A 19,593-nucleotide genomic window follows, 5' to 3' on the forward strand; every position below is an offset into this window, starting at 1 on the left:
AAAATGTGTGAGAATTTAGGAGATTTTGTATGTACAGTGGTGTTGTTTCATGTCTACTTTTATAAGCGAATGTGAGTAGTTTGTAGGTAATACGCTCATTTACTGGAAGCCAGTGAAGCTCTTTCAGCAGAGGAGTGGTGTGTTCCATACGGTTTGCCTTGAAAACAAGTCTGGCAGCTCTGTTTTCATAATTCCATGTTTCATAACAAAAAAAGAGGATACAGATCACTAGGTTCATTTTAACCTTTGCACTAAAAATTAAACGTAACGAAATCTTTTGTACTGTAGTTCATGGGTATGTGGTCATTGGTGCAGAAAATCTAATCAAGTGGGTACTACACCCCTGGCCAATTTTGTGCTTATTTTTGCATTTTTCTCACAAATTATAGCACATTGGTGACAGGTAAGATATGTATATTATATGGGCAAGGACTACAACTACTGCACTGACAATTCAGCACCTCAAAGCAAGACAGTATTTATTGATTTATTGATCAAATATGGGTTTTCCCTCATTTTTGACTGTAACTCCACAACTGTTGTCTCTGCTAAAATAAAATTTCCAATGCAGTAGTTGTAGTCCTTGCCCTTGTAATATGCATATCTTACTTGTCCCCAATGCGCTATAATTTTTGAGAAAAATGCAAAAATAGGCACAAAATTGCACAGGGGTGTAGTACCCTTAATCACATTGCGCATTAATACGTGCTAGTATGTATTTCGTATAGTGTGTATGACGGCCAAACGAGGATAAAAAAGGAACATTAACTGCTACAAGTTTTACTGTCGTACAGCAGGTAAAATTTTCATAAATTCATATTTGATGATCTCCAAATGAATGCTATTTTAGTCATTTATGAGGCCAATATGAGGCAAATTGTTGTTCTCCGCAACAGTTCAAATGATCTGAGCAATCGCACATTAATAATTATATAAATTAAGATTCAGTGCCATTGTGAAATCCCGTGACTTATGTATTCTGCTATTTTAGGTGTAGTGGTGATATTGCTATTGGCTTCAGACTGCCATACACAACTAGGTAGGTTTGATTCCTCTTTACTATTTTCTTCCCGGAATTTCCTCTTGATATCCATGTGAATGCTCAAAAATTAAAATGATTAAAATTGTTTCCAGTTGAGTGGGTTTCGCTCTTCTTCTTCGAAAATATGAACATCATTAACTATAGATTTGTATTTGAAATGTAGAGTAAAAAGATAGGAAACTGGGAGAAGTCTTTTGAAATTTACATTTATGAATATAAAACTTCAAGCAAAATACAAGAAAGTTGATTACAATTCTGTGCTCAGAGTCATAGACATTAATCCCAAACATTTCAAATAATTTAGTTACTGTGTCGCCTAACTTTTGAAATCTGCTTTTTCATTAGTATTAAATTAAGTTTTATTGTGTGATTAATTGGTGCTTATTATGGTATATACTCGTTATAGTGTCTATTTCATAATTCCATGTTTAATAAAAAAAATAGAAAAAACAACCAAACAAAAAACAACCCTATAAAAATGTTCCAGAGGATACAGGTCAACAGCTTCACTTTGAACTTTGTTATGACTGTCTTTTGTACTGTGGTTCATGTGTATGTGGTCTTTGGTGCAGAAAATCCAATTAACATGATTAATCACATTGCGCTTTAACACGTACGTACGTATGTTCGTATAGTGTGTATGACGGCCAAACGAGGATAAAAAAGGAACATTAACTGCTACAAGTTTTACTGTCGCACAGCAGGTAAAGTTTTCATAAATTCATCTTTGATCTCCAAATGAATGCTATTTCAGTCATTTTATGAGGCCATTATGAGGCAAAATTGATTAGATTTGTTCTCCGCAACAGTTCAAATGATCTGAGCAATCGCACATTAATTATATAAATTAAGATTCAGTGCCATTGTGAAATCCCGTGACTTATGTATTCTGCTATTTTAGGTTTAGTGTTGATATTGCTATTGGCTTCAGACTGCCATACACAACTAGGTAGGTTTGATTCCTCTTTACTATTTTCTTCCCGGAATTTCTTCCTGATTTCTACAGGGGGAGTCAAAAATGCATTATTGAAAGTTTCTATAAATGCCCCTCTCAATAGTCACATTTTGTGAAAAATGAAGTGACTCACTACTACCGTTTAATTTTTATGAGTCCTTTTGCTGCGATACCCAATTTCTTTATTATGTCCACGATGTACCATGTATTTTGAATGAGAGCACACGATGCACGATAAAGGCACCAGCTCTGAAACTGACTTTAACTTAAAGAGGAACAAGCACATCTGGAATAATGAACTACATAATTGAGTTATGTGGCCCAGGGCATGTCAGTCCAGACACCACCTTAGTCCAGCATTGTATACAAGTATACAGGAGTGTGATCTATAAGGACAAGGTCGCCTACCAACTGGCCAGTTGACCAGGCCAACGTTTGTTCCTCTTTAAATAAATTATGGTTGATTTTTGCGTTATTTCAATCTCTTTTTTTTTCTGTTCAAACAAACTTTCTAACATTATTTTAAGTCCTTCATAGCTCACTCGACTCCAACTCCAGTTTTTTTTAATCCCAATATGTCCAACTTACTGGATATTAATTCACTCCACTTGCGCGCATTTCATTTCGACATTTGATAATATATTTCTACTAGATGTTATATGCATGTAACATATTATCGATTTTTCGTCATCAAACATTCGTTAGAACTTAAACATTATTGGAAATAGGATGGCAATAGATTAAATAACGTAGATATGTTACAATATTGTACGTCTAATACTCGGAGTCTGTGGAGCACTATAGCACATAAATTTTAGCACGATTGGGTATCATGTATAGTTTTGTATGATGTGCAGTTAATATTCATTATTCTTTTATACATAGGATGCTTCAAATATTTGAACAAGTTCGTTAGGAATGTAGATTTCAACTGTAAATTTGTTCATTTTGAACAATTCCAGAGTAAAAACGAAGTTTTTGACTCACGTTTTAGTGACGTTTCACCAATACACTAGTGGCTTCATCAGACTGGCAACTCGTCACATCTGACTGTTTCCTTTTATGGGTAACAGTATGCACCGTTGAGAGCATGATGAGTTGGTCAAAGATGTTGTTGAATCCGTAAGGATGCTTCAGTTTTAACACAACAAATATTTCATTGAAAACCCTCCCACTCGGCGATTTCAAAAAGGTAACCACGCTTCCCTTGAATGTGCAATAAATTAGCATTAAAAATGTTCTTATTTTAGCAGCATTCTAGAAACTCTGGCGTACGGCAGGGACTGCTGCAGGTCTAATGATATGACCAATCGCATATTACTTATTACGATTCAGTACCATTGAGAAATCCAAACCAAGAATTCATCAAACATTCTTCTGTCACCCGGCAGTAGGGCAATACGTGTGTATTCTGCTATTTTAGGTGTAGTGGTGACATTGCTATTAGCTTCAGACTGTCAACACAACCATGGTTTGCTTCGTATTTACTATATTCTTTTCGGTTTTTCGTTTTGATTTCTATGTAAATTAACAATAATTCTTGTGAAGAAGAATCTTTAAAGTTGGACTGTATGGGCTTGTCTCTTCTTCTTCGAACAAATGTACATCATGATGTAGAATCAATCTAATTGAGTGGCTTAAGGTGGTTCTACACCCCTTGATAAATTTGTGACTATTTTTGCATTTTTCTCAAAAACTAATAACACACTGTAGAACAATTTTAACCTTATTCACACGAGCAATAGTAAAATTTCACTTACGAGTGGATTTTCGTGTCTCATCCGAGATCACTTCTTCAGCACTGAGTTGGCGTAGTACTGGGACACGTACCGCACTGGTAACAAAAGTTATGTATACTGCGGCAATAAAGTATCCTTACACTTGGAAAAATAATCTAATTCTGCACATTATGACACCATATTGAATCCAATGTGACCTCAAGTAATAAAGTTACAAGCAATTGAATAGACGAAGGTTCAGTTTTAAAAGTGACAAACTGGCCTATACAAGGCGCAAAAAGATTCCAACAAGCGCAACAAAGAGACAACACAGTTTCTTCAATGAAGCGTTATTTAAGGCAGCTGTGTACTCTCAGACACGCATGTAGTAAAAGTGCCATAACTTTGTAATTATTCACGCAAGACATATAAAAGTATACATTTTTATAAAGGCAATACATCAATGAATCTTAATATAAATACAGATTTGGTGTAAAAACAACAATTATGAAGAAAATCATTGGCAATTTTTGTTCGGTACATCACAAAAACACTCTTTCAAAAAATTTTTTGTTTTGTTTTTTTCTTAATCTTGAGACACCATTCCAAAAGCGGTTTTTTTAGTTTTTTGATATTGGCCTTATTTTTGAGATATTGACCATATAAGGCATCAAAATGAACTTTTTAAAACTCACAAACGCCTATTTGCACAAAATGATGCCTAAAATCGGAAATAGACCAAAATATAAAAAAATGAGAAAACCCGTTTCTTAAGTCGATCATGCTTTTTATGATGAGCATAATTGCTTACCTATAGATGCTATATTTATTGAGTTATCGTGTACCTAAATCGTCATTTTACCGAGAAAATGAACATTGAAATAAAGGCCGTTGAAGTTTAAAGTGGTCACATTTTGCACTTTGATCGAAGCTCACAGGAGAATGCGGCAGTTCTCGTTTTTCTACCTTACATTACGTGAACATCGGTAAATCCACAGCCCCTTGAGAAGTTTGGGCGAAATATATTCATATCTTGATGTTTAAATCGGGGGAAAGAACTTGAAAAAAATTCACATTTTATCAGCTAAAACGGAGCCATTTGACCGCTAGGTTTTTATGAAATCAGTGCTTCCGTGGTGCTTCCATAAGATGCGCCGCGCATGTAGATAAGCGTTGCGTATGCGTAGCGTATCTGTGCGTTAACAAATTCCGCGTCTACAAAACGCGATGCGTTGTTGCGCGCGTATATCCCGATGGTACAACAAAGATTTTCTTTCCTTTAAATTGCGGAAACGAGTGAAATAGTGAAATAAAATCCATAAAATAGAGCAGTTGGAGTTAACAAATCCGGATTTTCTTTCCTTGTATTTATAAAAAACATAACAAAGTAAATACATTTCAAAAAAGCTCAATTTCGCGAAAGAAACAATGTCTAGAGTACACAGCCGCGTTAAAGCAGTTTTTATTTCAGTTTTTACTTCTCAGTACTTTTCATGACTTTCATTTTATTTGTCAGTTCTTTTGTTTCAGATTTCTTTTGTTCCTTTTGTTTTAAATTAAAGCCAAACGCATAAATTAACCATTCACCACTCTCAAACCAGATGTCTAGTCTGTGGAGTTTTTAATAGGCCAGTTTGTCACTTTTAAAACGGGACCTTCGTCTAATCAAATGCTTGTAGTTTTGCTCTTGAAGTCACATTGGATTCAATGTGGTGTCATAATGTGCAGGATTAGATAGTGCATCTATTAAATTTACCCCAATATTGTTCAGTTTGTAAATTGTGATTATTTTTCCAAGTGTAAGGATACTTTATTGGCGCAGTATATATTATAGGGCCAAAGAAATCAGTTACCACACTGGAATTCAGTGACTCGAGACAAGCGGTACGTTATTTATGATATAAAAAAAAGAGGTACCGCTAGAATGTACCTCATTTCTTAACATATAGGCCTATAATAAACCACTTGTCTTGAATCACTGAAATTTTAGTGAAGTAATTGGATTCCTTGCTCATTTAATATACATAACTTTTGTTACCAGTGTGTAGTTATTTTTTGAGAAAAATGCTAAATTAGTCACAAAATTGATCAAGGGTGTGTAGTACCACCTTAACCACCCATTTTACCATTGTTGTCAAAATGGTCAAGGAAATGATCATTTAATTTTCGTATCAGTTAATTAATTGAATTTAAAGTTATAATTACCGCCGTATTAAGTGGTGACTTTCTTAGGTGTTTATTTGCCCTCCATATTATTAACCGTTTTACCATTTTAGTTTAAGAAGTAATTTTGTGTACAAGAGTTCAAATGCAAAAAGTGATCACGACTCATTCGACATAAGTGGAATTTTAGGCACAACCTAAACAAGTGCCCTCCTGTAAAATAAGAGCCCTTAGTTCTCGTTGGGATTTCAGAGGAGGGAACTCTCTATTTGCACATGGAATTTACCCCAAGGCAAAGGAGCCCTAGTGCGCCATTAGGCGAATCTTAACCATGTTAACGGTAGGCAAATATAACTTGTCGAATATAAAAAACATCATAAGAAAATATGCCCTGTGTGAAATTCAAAAATATTCGTTGGATTTTTGAAGTAGGGTGTCAATTGTGGTTTGAAAATGGCGTGTTTTGCGTTTTGCATATGAACTCTTTTTTTGATAAAAAAATGATATCCAGGTCAACAATATCAGGACCAAGAACCAGTTGAGTACAATTGGCCAGTGTCAGTCCGTCTCTGTAGCATATTGTGAGGGCTTATGACAAGAAGGACCTATTTGTAAAAGCTGCCAAGTGTCACATTTTTAGATTCTATACAATGTAGACGACTTTACCTCTGACGTCATTGCCTTGCAGTATGCGCACGCATCACCACAATTTCCATTGTTGGTGCCTGGCAGTATGCACGCGCATCATATTTTGTTCAGGGCCGGCGTTTTTAAAACACCCGCCATATCACAATAAGGCTATTGAACAGTGTAGTGGTTGTATGCAGTTCGCTCTAGCATATCGATATACCAGTCCCTTTCTTTTATTTATAAACATTTTGGTCAACTCATATGTAGAATGTACAAATTGTCGAGTGCTAACAGGGCAGCTATTGCAGATAGAGCCTTCTGGTAATAATCTCTCTGTTTTATTAGTATTTTCAACAGATATAAAGGTTTTGCCAAAGGTTTCAAATCGTCATTGGAAGAAACAGTGAGCAATATTACCAGCCATTACCTTTCTTCTGTCACCCGGCAATATGGCCAAACTTGTGTATTCTGCTATTTTAGGTGTAGTGGTGACATTGCTATTGGCTTCAGACTGCCGTGCACAACCAGGTAGGTTTGTTTCCCCCTTTACAATGCAAACTATAATCTATTATAAATTAGACAGTTTGGCGAAATTTTTATGATGTACATTATTACTGGAAACAAATCGTCGCTCGGATGACATAGTGGTACGGTGTATCACGAAAATGGCCATTTTGAGATAATTGCATCTGATTGTCATAACTGTTTGTCATACATTGCCTCGATTAAAATGTCCTCTTTTCTTGAATGGATGTAAAAATGTAAATATTTAAGTTACATTTAATGTATAAAATACATTGTTATCATTCACCAATTAATTGTAATTAGTCATTAAACGTATACGTCAGTCTTAGGCTTATATTAAATTCAGATTGAACTAGTACCCTGTTCTGCTATCCAATTATTACACTATTTTAGCACTAGAGGTACATCAGAAAGCCACAATACAATATACATTTAATATTTTGTAAGTGTTGACAGTTAATATTATATATTAGGTACTTCCATTTATTCACACGTGAAGAAGACTTGGTGACAATTTCTGTTTTTTAAGGTTTTTTGAATTCAGGCCTATCTATTTTCTTGTCAACTAGCCTTTAACATAAACATTAATTTTCTTAATTTTGATAAAAGTGGAATCGTGTTCACACAAATAGTTGACACGTTTACTAACGTCCCTTCCTTTTATATATTAGCCGACCATGAATGTGTCCGTGAGTGTAAGTGGCCACCAGAACCTAAGACCTGTCGATATGTCTTCACCATGGAATGGCGTCTGGCAATGTCGTCAGCTGCCTGTTTTAACTGTCCCTTCAATGTAACAGACTGTGATCGTCCTGGATGTATTCCGGTTAATGGAGTTGAACGCCCCATTTTTGTGGTGAATAGGCAGCTTCCTGGTCCCTCGATTCAGGTAATGATTGCTAAAAAAAACCTTCAGAATAATTATGGCTTTACAGATACACGAAATCTCCTCATTCAGTAATTATATTTTGTTTTTCATAAACGTTACATTTACATACAGCTATAAAAGGCCGCTAACACATGCTCCCAACCTCCTACACTACCACACATCACTCACTACTGCACTCCTCCCATTCCATCTTGGACGGAACACCATACAATGCGCCAGGAAGGTGATATAACATTAACACATACCTAGTGAGGGAGAAACATTACACACAAAGTGAGATATACCAACAATCCGCCTGTGGACATAAACCAACCCAATCTTTGATGGGACTTCTTAGAGAAAAGAAAGAACTGAAATACAGACTGAACATATTGCACAAAATGCTAAATAACGTAGAAAACTCAAGGCCGAATACACCTTTTCTCAGTTCTCACAAGATTGCACCACAAAAACACACTGTTTGATTTAGTTAACAATATCTGAATCTTTAATGAAAAGTAAAGTGATCATGCTTATCCAGCAGTCCTCTTGTTGATTACAAATTCTGCACGACTGATGTATGTCCTGATTCAAACTTGTCTTGCGAAGACTACTTTTCAGTGAAGTCCACCGTTGACTTGAACTTATATATCCTTTGCGTATAGACTCCTCGCACAGGTGATAATTTCCAAAATGGCGCTGCTTTCACCAATCATTCACTTTATCCAGGAAACAGGTTTTTTTCCGCACTGTTCCACTTAATTGAAGTGTGTGTTGTTTCATCAACCCATCCGCATGAAATAGCTTTAAAGTGTAAACAAAGATAAATAATCAAATTTAATTATTCTGAGCACATCACACTATTAGCAAAGACACATACACTTAGCAATCTCCAAATATGCAATAACTGGGACCAAAAATCCAAAAGTAGAGGTTCCATTTGCAATGAACGATGTTTACAAATACTGATATTTCCCAAGAACAATCAAAAGTTGGAATACCATAGCACTGCAGATTCAGCCAGCAACTTAAAAGACACACTGTAAAGTGTAAGCACGCAACCATAATCATACTTTGAGGCCTGCGGTGCTCTGTTCTGATTCAGTACTTCAGAAGGTTCGTGCTTGAACTTTGAAATCAGGCAATGACACCCATACTCCGGCGCGACACCACTTACTTGCCTTCCCCATACACATTAATCGGACTATGTTCTTTGACTTCTTACGCAGGTTTGCGAGGGTGACAATGTTGAAGTAAAAGTTTGGAATCGTCTCGGCAAGTCAGAAGGTACATCTATCCATTGGCATGCCATACATCAACGTGGCACGCCATACATGGATGGCCCGGCTATGATCACTCAGTGTCCTATTACACCGCAGTCCAGTTTTACCTACAAGTTTAAGGTATGAAATAAACAAAAGGTCTAGGCCTAGTTTTTTTACACATACCCAATTATTTTAATTTCGTTATTCACAAATTAAAGCAATTCGCATTAGGATATGAACGTTTAGACAGTATTTGTTGTGGGAAGAATACGAAGAATGTCCTTCTGATGTCTGATATCAAATAATTTTGATTTTTGAAATTTGCAATGTAACACACATTTTATGGCAAATGATTAAAAATTAATATTTTTGATATTTAAGGGATGGGGTATGAACGTTTGGACAGTATTTATTGTGGGACATTAGATTACTTCAGACATATCGAATTGCATTTTGAATACGAAGAATGTCCTTCTGATATCAAATAATTTTGATTTTTTGAAATTTACAATGTAATACACGTTTTATGGCAAATGATTAAAAATTGATATTTTTGATATTTAACAGTACTCGAAGTAAATAAATCTGATGATTTATACTGTATGTAGGTGGGATGAAAAGCCGACGATCAATTGAATTTTGACCTTTCGTATTGAAGATATGGATTTTTTTCCCAAAACACCAAAACAAAAAACTTCAAATGAAAGGTCAAAATTTTCAATTGATCGTCGGCTTTTCCTCCCAGCTACATACACTTTAAGAATATATCATTAGATTTATAAAATTTACTTCGATGACTGTTATATATCAAAAATGTGAAAAATATCAAATTTCAATAATTTGTCATAAAATTTGTATAATATCGTGAATTTCAAACAATTAAAACTATTTGATATCAGAAAGACATTCTTCGTATTCAGAATGTAATTCGATATGTCTGATGTGCTCTCATGTCCCACTACAAATACTGTCGAAACGCTCAAAATGTTCATCGTGTAATGTACAATTAAAATTAAAAGTCAATCAACCTGCAATCTTGTGCGAAAATCGTTGAGACAGTTGATGTTTAAAAGATCAAATTCCTCTGAACTGAACATAAGGCTGAAAGCAAATGATGCGTTTCATAGCTCATGTTATGTACTTGCTTACCCCCTAAATAATGTTGGAGCACACATTGAGAGCAACCACTTTTACTATTTTTCCGCATTCAACATTGAATCAGGTGAGATGGGATGCGTGAAATAAACAAACTGTCCCAACCTTTTGGCGCAGGATTGCGGATCTTTCAAGGCGATCAAGTTTATCAATGGGATATTAATGCTCTGCTTGCTAGTTTTAAGATTTCTCAAATCAAGATCGAGCTATCTCAAGAACCACTGAACCAATACTATGCTTGTTTGTACTCGGTTTAATGTATTTTTCATGCTGATTCCAAATATGGTCATGAAAATGTACAATTCTGAAATTTTTGAATTAACAAAAAAAAAACTGAAATTTGTCGCCTGCAGTCGACACTAGCGCGGAAAGAATTGGTAAGATTTGTATTTTACCTAGACAATGACGCCCCAATAAAGAGACATATATCAAGCATCTTGGTCCAAATCTGCAAGTTGCAAAAATCTTTTCAAAGAGGTTTAACCGCCAATCAAACATCATATTGTGCTGCTACTTTTCCCTTTAGGCGTCTCCTGCTGGCACACATTGGTGGCATTCACACTCCATTACCAGCGAATCGATGGCGGGTTTGGTGCTTTTATCATCAACCAAGCTCCAGGTCGTGACCCCAACAGTGACCTTTACGACTTTGACCTTCCAGAGCATGTGGTCATACTACAAATTTGGCCAGATTTACCAGCTACTCCATATGGCGAAACTCCAGGACAAATACCAGTACCAACGATTAACGCGAAAGGACAATTTAAACAATTCATAAACGGCAACGATACGGTGTATACCCCGCGAGAAGTATTCAAAGTCAAACAGGGTCAACGGTATCGCTTCCGGGTCATTGGAAATAACAACTGCCATATGTACGTCAGCGTGGATGGGCACAATCTGACTGCAATCGCTACTGATGGCGCTCCAATAAAACCAATATCGGTAGATCGTATTGGAGTGGCTACCGGAGAAAGATATGATTTTGTGCTGTCAGCCAATCAAGATGTCGGTAACTACTGGTTTCGTGCTCAAGTTGCAAGTAATCGCATTTTTTACTGTCGAAACGGGCCTCAGGAAGAACTTGCAATTCTACGCTACGAAGGTGCACCGGAAGAGGATCCCGAGGAAGCATCTCTTAACGATGGTGACAATGACGTCATATTGAATCCTAAACGTCTTGACACACCCAATGGGATTAATCTGCTAGACGTTGTGTCAGCTGGTAAATATGAATCTAATGATTGGATTAATTCATGTAATACACCAAAATGCGTCCAAATAATACATAATCTTTCTTTATTTTCTTTTTATTACAGTTCCTGACGATGAAAGATTACTCGCTGAGCCGGACCAACGATTTTATTTAGAGCTTGGTTGGACCAATGCTTCGCCACAAATGTTTGATTACCAGGATTATCCTAATCCACCTGAGATGGAACCAGGCCAGTATACCACACACCTCAACTTTGTGAGTTTCAAAATGCCACCATCTCCGCTGCTTACACAATATGACGACATCCCGAAGAAGGAATTTTGCTACTTTGAGGAAAATCTTGGTAAAAGAGAGCAGTGTGCCAGTGAATACTGCAGTTGCACACAGATATTGAAGGTTGAACTGGGCCAGGTAAACAGTCTCTTGATTGCAATACACATTTTGTGCAAACAGTCAGTCACAATAGAAAGAGAACATTATCTCAGGCTAACTTATTTGCATCTATTTAGAATTCTTAGTTTACACTACATGCCGACATGGGATAACAGGGTTAATCGCCACGTCCTGGTCTAGCCATGGTCTAGCTAAGGGTATCCGAGAGTACACTGAGAGCCCAAATATATAAACGTATTTCCACCAAATGGTTATTCTGGAAATGATTGACAACCCTCAAATGCTGTTGAAATTCCCAACAAAGGCCATCATTTAGCAGTGGGAATGCCTTCGTTAATATGGCGACATCCCGTCTTCTTTCAAGGGGTGGTGCTATTAATATACCCAGAGTTACTTTGATTTCATATCCTTTTCGCGCGCCTCGGTATTTAGTTAAAGAAAGTATAATTTGATATGTGTCTATACGGTATCCTATCAAACCGGACTATTGTATAAAAATGCGTTTTCTTCAACAATAATAATTTAATTTATTTCATTGTGAATTGGCCTTAAAGCTGCAGTCTGTACCCCTCATATAATTGGCGAGCGCGGAGCGTAAATCCCGAAGGGCTGGACCGAGCGCAAAGCGCCTTCTCTGAGACCGAACGTATAGTGCTAAATCTAAGTTTTGTTTTGATTTTCACTTTCAGGTAGTGGAACTAGTTTTTGGTTAGTGAGGCGGACGAACATGCCATGCATATTCATGGCTACTCTTTCCGAGTAGTGGGTTCTGGTGATCTTCCAAGAGGGGCCACTGTTGAAGATGTCATAGAAATGGATAAACAAGGTAAAGCAAATCATAAAGAATTTCATCAGATCAAGACCAGTCTAAACTTACGTTTATGGACGCTTCATCAACCATCGGTTTACTTCATCAGCAGTGTTATTGTTTTGAAGTGCTGTGTGATATTGAACCGGCAACTCCAAAGAAGTTGGAGCAGCAGAAACCCCTGTGTCAATGTTCTGATGCAAAACAGGATCGTAAAGATGTGAGAGTTGGTAGGCCCCTCATCTCTGTTTAGGGGCTTGCCGTTGTTCCACCGGATCCAGATTGCTTCTTTGATCCATCTTATCTTACTGTTTGTTTCCTTGGCCCTCCTCTCAGTTTACATATTACATGATTGCCCCTAGCAACGTGATCAGAAATAGCTGATCTGGTTTGTTAAATTTCAGATTGTTTTCTGTTAGATCTGGTGACTTTTTTTAGATGACTTCTTTATTGCTCCCATGTGTTCAGATAACCTGGTCTTTAATTGTCTACTTTTGTCTTTGGGATAGACTAAGAGTGTGCATAGAGTACAATGGGGTTTTATGGCAGTGATAATATTGTGTTTTCGTTGAACTTGCTCTGAATACACCAGCTACATATGGTATAACTACCATACCCTTGATCTTGCTGGGGTCGTCTTTCTTTTTCGTTTCTTTTTTTGGTTTGTGACCAGTTTGTTGGCGAACTTTGTCTATAGACCACTTAGGATACCCGCAGAGTTACATATTGAAAGGTTTCTATACAAATACGATTCTCTTATAAACCAGCATGCGCACAGTTTCAACCACGATACACCTGAGCACACATTTTCGTCCAAGAGCTCTCAAGCAAGCAGTGAATTGTCTCCACACAGTCTTTGATTACACTAAACGGTTGAGTACATAGCAATGTAAGAGCTGTAGAGCTTCTAGCTGAAAAATGGGCCTCTTTGATTGGTTTTTGTCGATCGAAACCTTAAGTGTTCCCTTCATCCAATCAGATTTTTTTAATATCAAACGAAAGCTATCACTTCCCCCTAAAAATGTTTTTCGTCACTAGGTCAACAGATAACGCATTTCAATGATATAGCAAGGCGAATGTGGAAAATCTGTCTAAACTATCCAAGCACATTTTTTGACCAAAATGTAGGGTTTAAAATTCAAAACCTCAAGTGTTCCTTACAATATGTTTCAAATTTTATGTCATTAAATGAAAACGCACACTTATATTGTCCATATACTAGCGTCACTTGAATGAGCAATGGACAATTCTCTTTAAATTGCATATCTTGTGCAAAAAGTTACTATTTTCGCCTTTTTTGTCATACGGTTGTCAATGAACTATGACTTTGCTAAAGAGCGCTTACAAATTGATATGTAGTGCTTGCCTGATCTTGTCCTCTTCGATCTTTTTGTTCTAATCATCAGTTGCAATAATTTTCCCATGCGGTCAACAAGGATACGTATGACTCCCTTTTTGGTTTGTTTGAAGGGGTGGTGTGAGTTGAATGACATGTATTGATCTGTATGAGTTTTCTTAGGATAAACCAATAACTTTATGGAGCCGTCGGATGTCTTATGATCAACGTGTCCAGGAATGCGACATGACCATCTGATTCCTCATGGGTAAATTTGATATTCTTAGTGGTGTCGATGGTGTTGAGAAGTCAGTTGCTGCTGTGTGGTTCCTTGACCTATAACCTACAAAACGTCATCCGCATAACGCTTTCAAAGTTTGGGTTTGTAAGCAAAAACTTCTGTTGCATAAGAACTTTGACACGGGGGTTGATGCTGCTCTAACTCCTAGAGTAACCAGTTCAATATCACACAGCACTTCAAAACCGCAACACTACTAATGAAGTCAACTGATAGTTGATGAAACGTCGAGAAACGTAAGTTTTGACTGGTCTTGATCAGATGAAATTCTTTACGTTATAGCTAATCTACAGACCTCATGAATTTATTCAAGGTAAAGCAAAGCAGACCACCTCATCCTGCCGGTTAGTGATGCTTTTGGTGTGGCAACACATTGGTCAACTATGCTATTCAAATGGTAGTCTTATAGACCATTCGTATAATTGGCACTTTCCTGTCGTTGATGGGGTAAACTGTGAACATCGATATCACATAACGAAAGCGAGGACATCAAGGGTAACACGTAATAATAAAATAATAAAGGTGAGGACTAGAAGGCCGTGATATCAATGTTCACTCCATTAAGTACAGGAAAGTGTTAAATCTAGGGATAGTCTACTCTAGGTTATATCAACTATAATGCTTGCCAAGAGCAGAAGAAATCTCGGATTACTTTGAACCATAATACAATACGTACGGTTTCCAACCAAATCATTTTGACATATTATGACATGAGATTGGAAACGTAAGCGGAAACTGATGAGTCAACATCACTACTGTCTGTCCAATTAACTTAGACACCCGGTTTTGGTTATTCCTTCATGTAATTTTACACGAAATTAGGGTTAGGGTTAGGGTTAAGGTTAGGGTTAGTTTAGGGTTAGGATTAGGGTTAGGATTAGGGTTAGGGTTAGGATTAGGGTTATGATTAGGATTAGGCTTAGGGTTAGGGTTAGGATTAGGGTTAGAGTTAGGATTCGATTACACGAAATAATTACATGAAGGATCGACCCCGGTTTTTATGATTCATTTCGAAAAGTTTTCACTTTGGCAAAAAGTCATGAAAGAAAAGTTGCTAAACACTGTCAGACCTAACCGAAATTTTTAATAAAGCGATGAAAAAATATTTTTTTTTTTTTTTTTTATTCAATTTTGACCGATTTACAGCAAGATATCTGGGTCCAGGCGAATATTCCTAATGACTTGAAACTTTTGATGGGATAATCTATTTACAGTAAGGGGTGTTTGAACATTGTAATCATGCATATTGATCAGCGATACCACCCTTTTGTTCCTTATCGTCGATGTAATATAATAATAGATGCTTTTACTAATTCACAATAACTCAAAAGATGTCGCAGTTGGTGCATTTTAACAAATGATAGGGCAAGTTACTATGCTTCTGGAGTTTATTGTGGATTATACTCCTCACCAATAACATCAGAGCATTCATAGGGCATACAATTTGTATTTATTATAGAATTGGGCCAAGCCACAAGCATGCACAGAAGAGGATTCAAATACCGCGCCGAATTGTTGTAATTGGCTGAGGGGCAGCTGAGTTAATACACTAAGAATAAATATGCCAATAAGAAACACTGTCTGCATTTTATGACCTGAATATTATTATATTGAACAAATGTTTTTGGTGAGGAGTATAATTAATTTACTATTCATCCATTCACTATCCAAAGTCCCCATGGATACCTACAAATCCGTATAATGAGACCTTCCAAAATAATGGTACCCAACTTCTACCGGATTATTTCTAAAGTGTTGAGAAAACCTTCCAATTTCAATATAATTTCAGGTAAACTCTCACTCAATGCTTTGGAAAACAAAAAAATCCCGTTAGGTCTCAGCAAAATGTTAACACCTTTCTTTCATGACTTTCTTTGAAAGTGGATATTTTTTCAAATAAGTAACAAAAACTGGGTATCTAAGTTAATTGGACAGACAGTATACGTTTATTGATAGTGTTACGATCCGTAATGATTCAAGACCAAATACTTTTCCCAGTTCAACACAGTTAAAGTTAAATTATCTGAATGTTTTATGAAAAGTATAAGGTGATTGACAATGATTCTGCACATAACATAAATGTACATCATACTAGTAATTACTACTTGTCCGGCAATCGTCTGCTTGTTGATTACAATGTTCTGTTGCACTGTTCCGGACGACTGATGTATATCCTGATCCATACTTGTCCTGGGAAGATCAATATTCAGTGCAGTCCACTGAAGACTTGAATTTATAATATCCTTTGTGTATACAATTCTCGCACAGATGACAATTTCCAAAATGGTGCTGCTTTCACCAATCACTCGTTTTCTCCAGGAAACATCCTTTTTTCTGCACTGATCCACTTTATTGATAGATGTTTTGTTTCATAAACCAAACCATGTAAATAGGAATCTATTCTTTGTGTAAATCACACATTATGGCTTTAATTATTAGCTTGTTTTTGTATTTTGTAAATATTTTCATCAGGAGATATAACTCGGAAGCTCGAGGGCGCTGTTTTAAAAGACACAGTTCCAGTAGATACTTTGGCATACTACATCGTACGGTTTGTGGCTGACAACCCTGGAAAATGGTTCTTCCACTGCCATGATATCTTCCACCAGGATGTAAGTTCTTACTGTGTTTAGGGTTGTATGTGGGAGGGGCTGTGGCGGGAGTGTTTTTTATCATTATTTTATGTATTAGATGTAATTTTGTGGAGGGCACGGTGATGCAGCGGTACGGGCTCTACCTCGCAATTGGAGAGTTGAGAGTTCGAGCCCCGGCGCTATATCTCACTTGTCTCTCTCTCTCAAGGCTGAAATTGGGAGCTGTTATGAATATTGACCATTGAGGGCCACCAAAATGTATGAGCATGTCTTAGGCATTGTATGGCAGCTGACATATTCTAACGACAGCGGAATAAATGTAAAGCGCTATGATACACGTGAAAGGCGCAGGCGTTGTACAAATACCGCATTATTTTATTTTATTTATTTATTTATTTATTTTATTTTAAATGTTTTGTTTTGTTACCATTGGTTCACTTGTTAATGCATTTCATAATCACTTTAAGAGACACTGAAAATCTCGCAGAGCTACAGGAACCTGCATTTACACAGCGTTCTAAAATTCTTCCTTGTAGGTCTAATAATATCCAATTGTGATAACAAACAAATGCAAGAGTAAACAAACAAGTTTTTTTCGGGAAAATAAGAAATAAAGAACTTTGCAGGGCAGCGGTGGGTTTTTATACCAATATACAAATCCTGATTTAAATTAAATTTGCACAGTCTACCCTAGTCTACAATCTCCGACAAAATACTTCCAGGGCTTAATTGGAAAATGGTCCTTCCTGTACTCCCCTCCAATTTAGGAATTCACAAAAAGCTCATCATTACCGTTAATGTTAGCTTATGTTCTCAAAAAATTGATTAGTTGGGAAAGGGAAGGGAGTGTGGAGGAGAAACATTGAGGCAGCATTATTAGTCTTTGTTTTAAGGGTCGATCCTTCATGTAATTATTTCGTGTAAGCTAATCCTAACTCTAACCCTAATCCTAACCCTAAGCCTAATCATAATCATAACCCTAATCCTAACCCTAACCCTAATCCTAACCCGAAACTAACCCTAACCCTAATTTCGTGTAAAATTACATGAAGGAATAACCGTGACTCAAATCGCACGCGCAATTTGGTAAAAAGAACATGCGAATTACGAGTGAGGTTTGCTTATCTAACACTGTAGAAATCATCGCTTTGTAATCCTCGTTTTGTCATTTTTGCTCGGTTTGTATGCGTATTTCTTCGCTTTGAATGGGAAATTTTAATTGTATTTAAATGTATTTATTTATTTATCTATTTATTTATTTATTTAATTATTTATTTAATTATTTATTTATTTATTTATTTATTTATTTATTTATTTATTTATTTATTTATTTATTTATTTATTTATTTATTTATTTATTTATTTATTTATTTATTCAGTATGGTATGGCAATCGTTTTTCAAGTTGGTGAGGAATCAGATCTTCCTCCAATACCAGCTGATTTCCCAAGATGTGGTTCCTGGTCTCAACCAGCTGAAGAAAATGAGAAGGGCAGAAAGAATGGCGAATCGACCGATCCTATCGAGCCAGCTGAAAACGGAGGAAACAACCGAGTGCCGAGTAATCAGCATAAGCATGATCCATTCTCGCTGTATGGTAGCAAACGTTATGGTGTTCTATTTAACCTTAGTAATGTTCAAAAACTTCCATGTTAACTTTTATATAGCTAATATTAGGTGGAGAGTAAAATAAAAATGAAATATGTACACATTAAAAAAGTTTGTTAAAATGGGATTACTATAATACCAAGTATCTCTATACGCTTGTCACGTCCGTGACTAAAGATACAACTTAACACTGCTTGATTAGCGTGATATATGCAAGGAATCTGTAGATATTTTATATTAATGGCTAGACATTTCATAATCATGTATATAGATAATATCGTCAGCCTGCTACGCTAATTGCCTAAGTCATTTTTACATGTTTCTCATTTGCAATTTTGATTTTCTGAGTAATAAACCCATAATTAATCCAATTTCCAGCCGCATTCTTCATTAACTTGTAGAATACATCTCTTTTGATGTATTCCACAAGTTAATGAAGAAAGCGGCTGGGAATTACTTATGGGTTTATTATGGGTTTAAATTGCAAATGAGAAACATGTAAAAATGACTTAGGCAATTAGCGTAGCAGGCTGACGATATAGAGTCAATAATATTTTGTCGAGTATATCTTATGGGCGCAGCCATTAGCACACAATTGTCAGATGTCTGAATGATTTTCAGCTACACACACAAATGAATAGGAAATGACTTTTTGATAAACAGCTTTCTGCAACAATTATGAGCATTGGTACGTATTGGCGACATGTGCGCTGGTAGTAAATTCCAATTTTCTTTGCTTTGCCGTAGTTGTTCGGCTCAAAAATAAAAGCGGATATATCTGACAGTAAAGCTAACATTTTATGGCAAAGAAATGCTAATCTATTTTGTTTGAAAATGTTATAATATTGCTTTAAAGAACAAGATGACTTTGCCAATGAATTTGCATCTTAGTCCGGCAGAGAAATTCATTATTTAGGGGATTACTGGTAGTTCCATGCATAGTTATAGTATGTTTCTTTGCTGATTACTGCTCTTTGAGTGGTATACATAATAAAATGAATATTAAATATGTTCATCTGG

The 19,593-nt window shown here is 36.3% G+C and overlaps 1 protein-coding gene across 1 annotated transcript; it reads left to right on the forward strand.

The window, feature by feature from the left end:
- Window positions 1-1,562: 1,562 nt before the first annotated feature.
- On the forward strand, window positions 1,563-18,990 carry LOC140165535 (uncharacterized). Its single transcript, XM_072188821.1, is given in 10 exon segments — window positions 1,563-1,991; window positions 6,854-7,036; window positions 7,705-7,922; window positions 9,131-9,304; window positions 10,848-10,884; window positions 10,887-11,546; window positions 11,641-11,948; window positions 12,620-12,638; window positions 16,845-16,984; window positions 18,346-18,990. Coding segments are annotated over 9 exon segments (1,911 nt in total). The 5' UTR covers window positions 1,563-1,991; window positions 6,854-6,957; the 3' UTR covers window positions 18,622-18,990.
- Window positions 18,991-19,593: the final 603 nt, after the last annotated feature.

Source organism: Amphiura filiformis, chromosome 12, assembly GCF_039555335.1.
Source record: "Amphiura filiformis chromosome 12, Afil_fr2py, whole genome shotgun sequence".
In the NCBI taxonomy this organism is placed as follows: Eukaryota; Metazoa; Echinodermata; class Ophiuroidea; order Amphilepidida; family Amphiuridae; genus Amphiura; species Amphiura filiformis.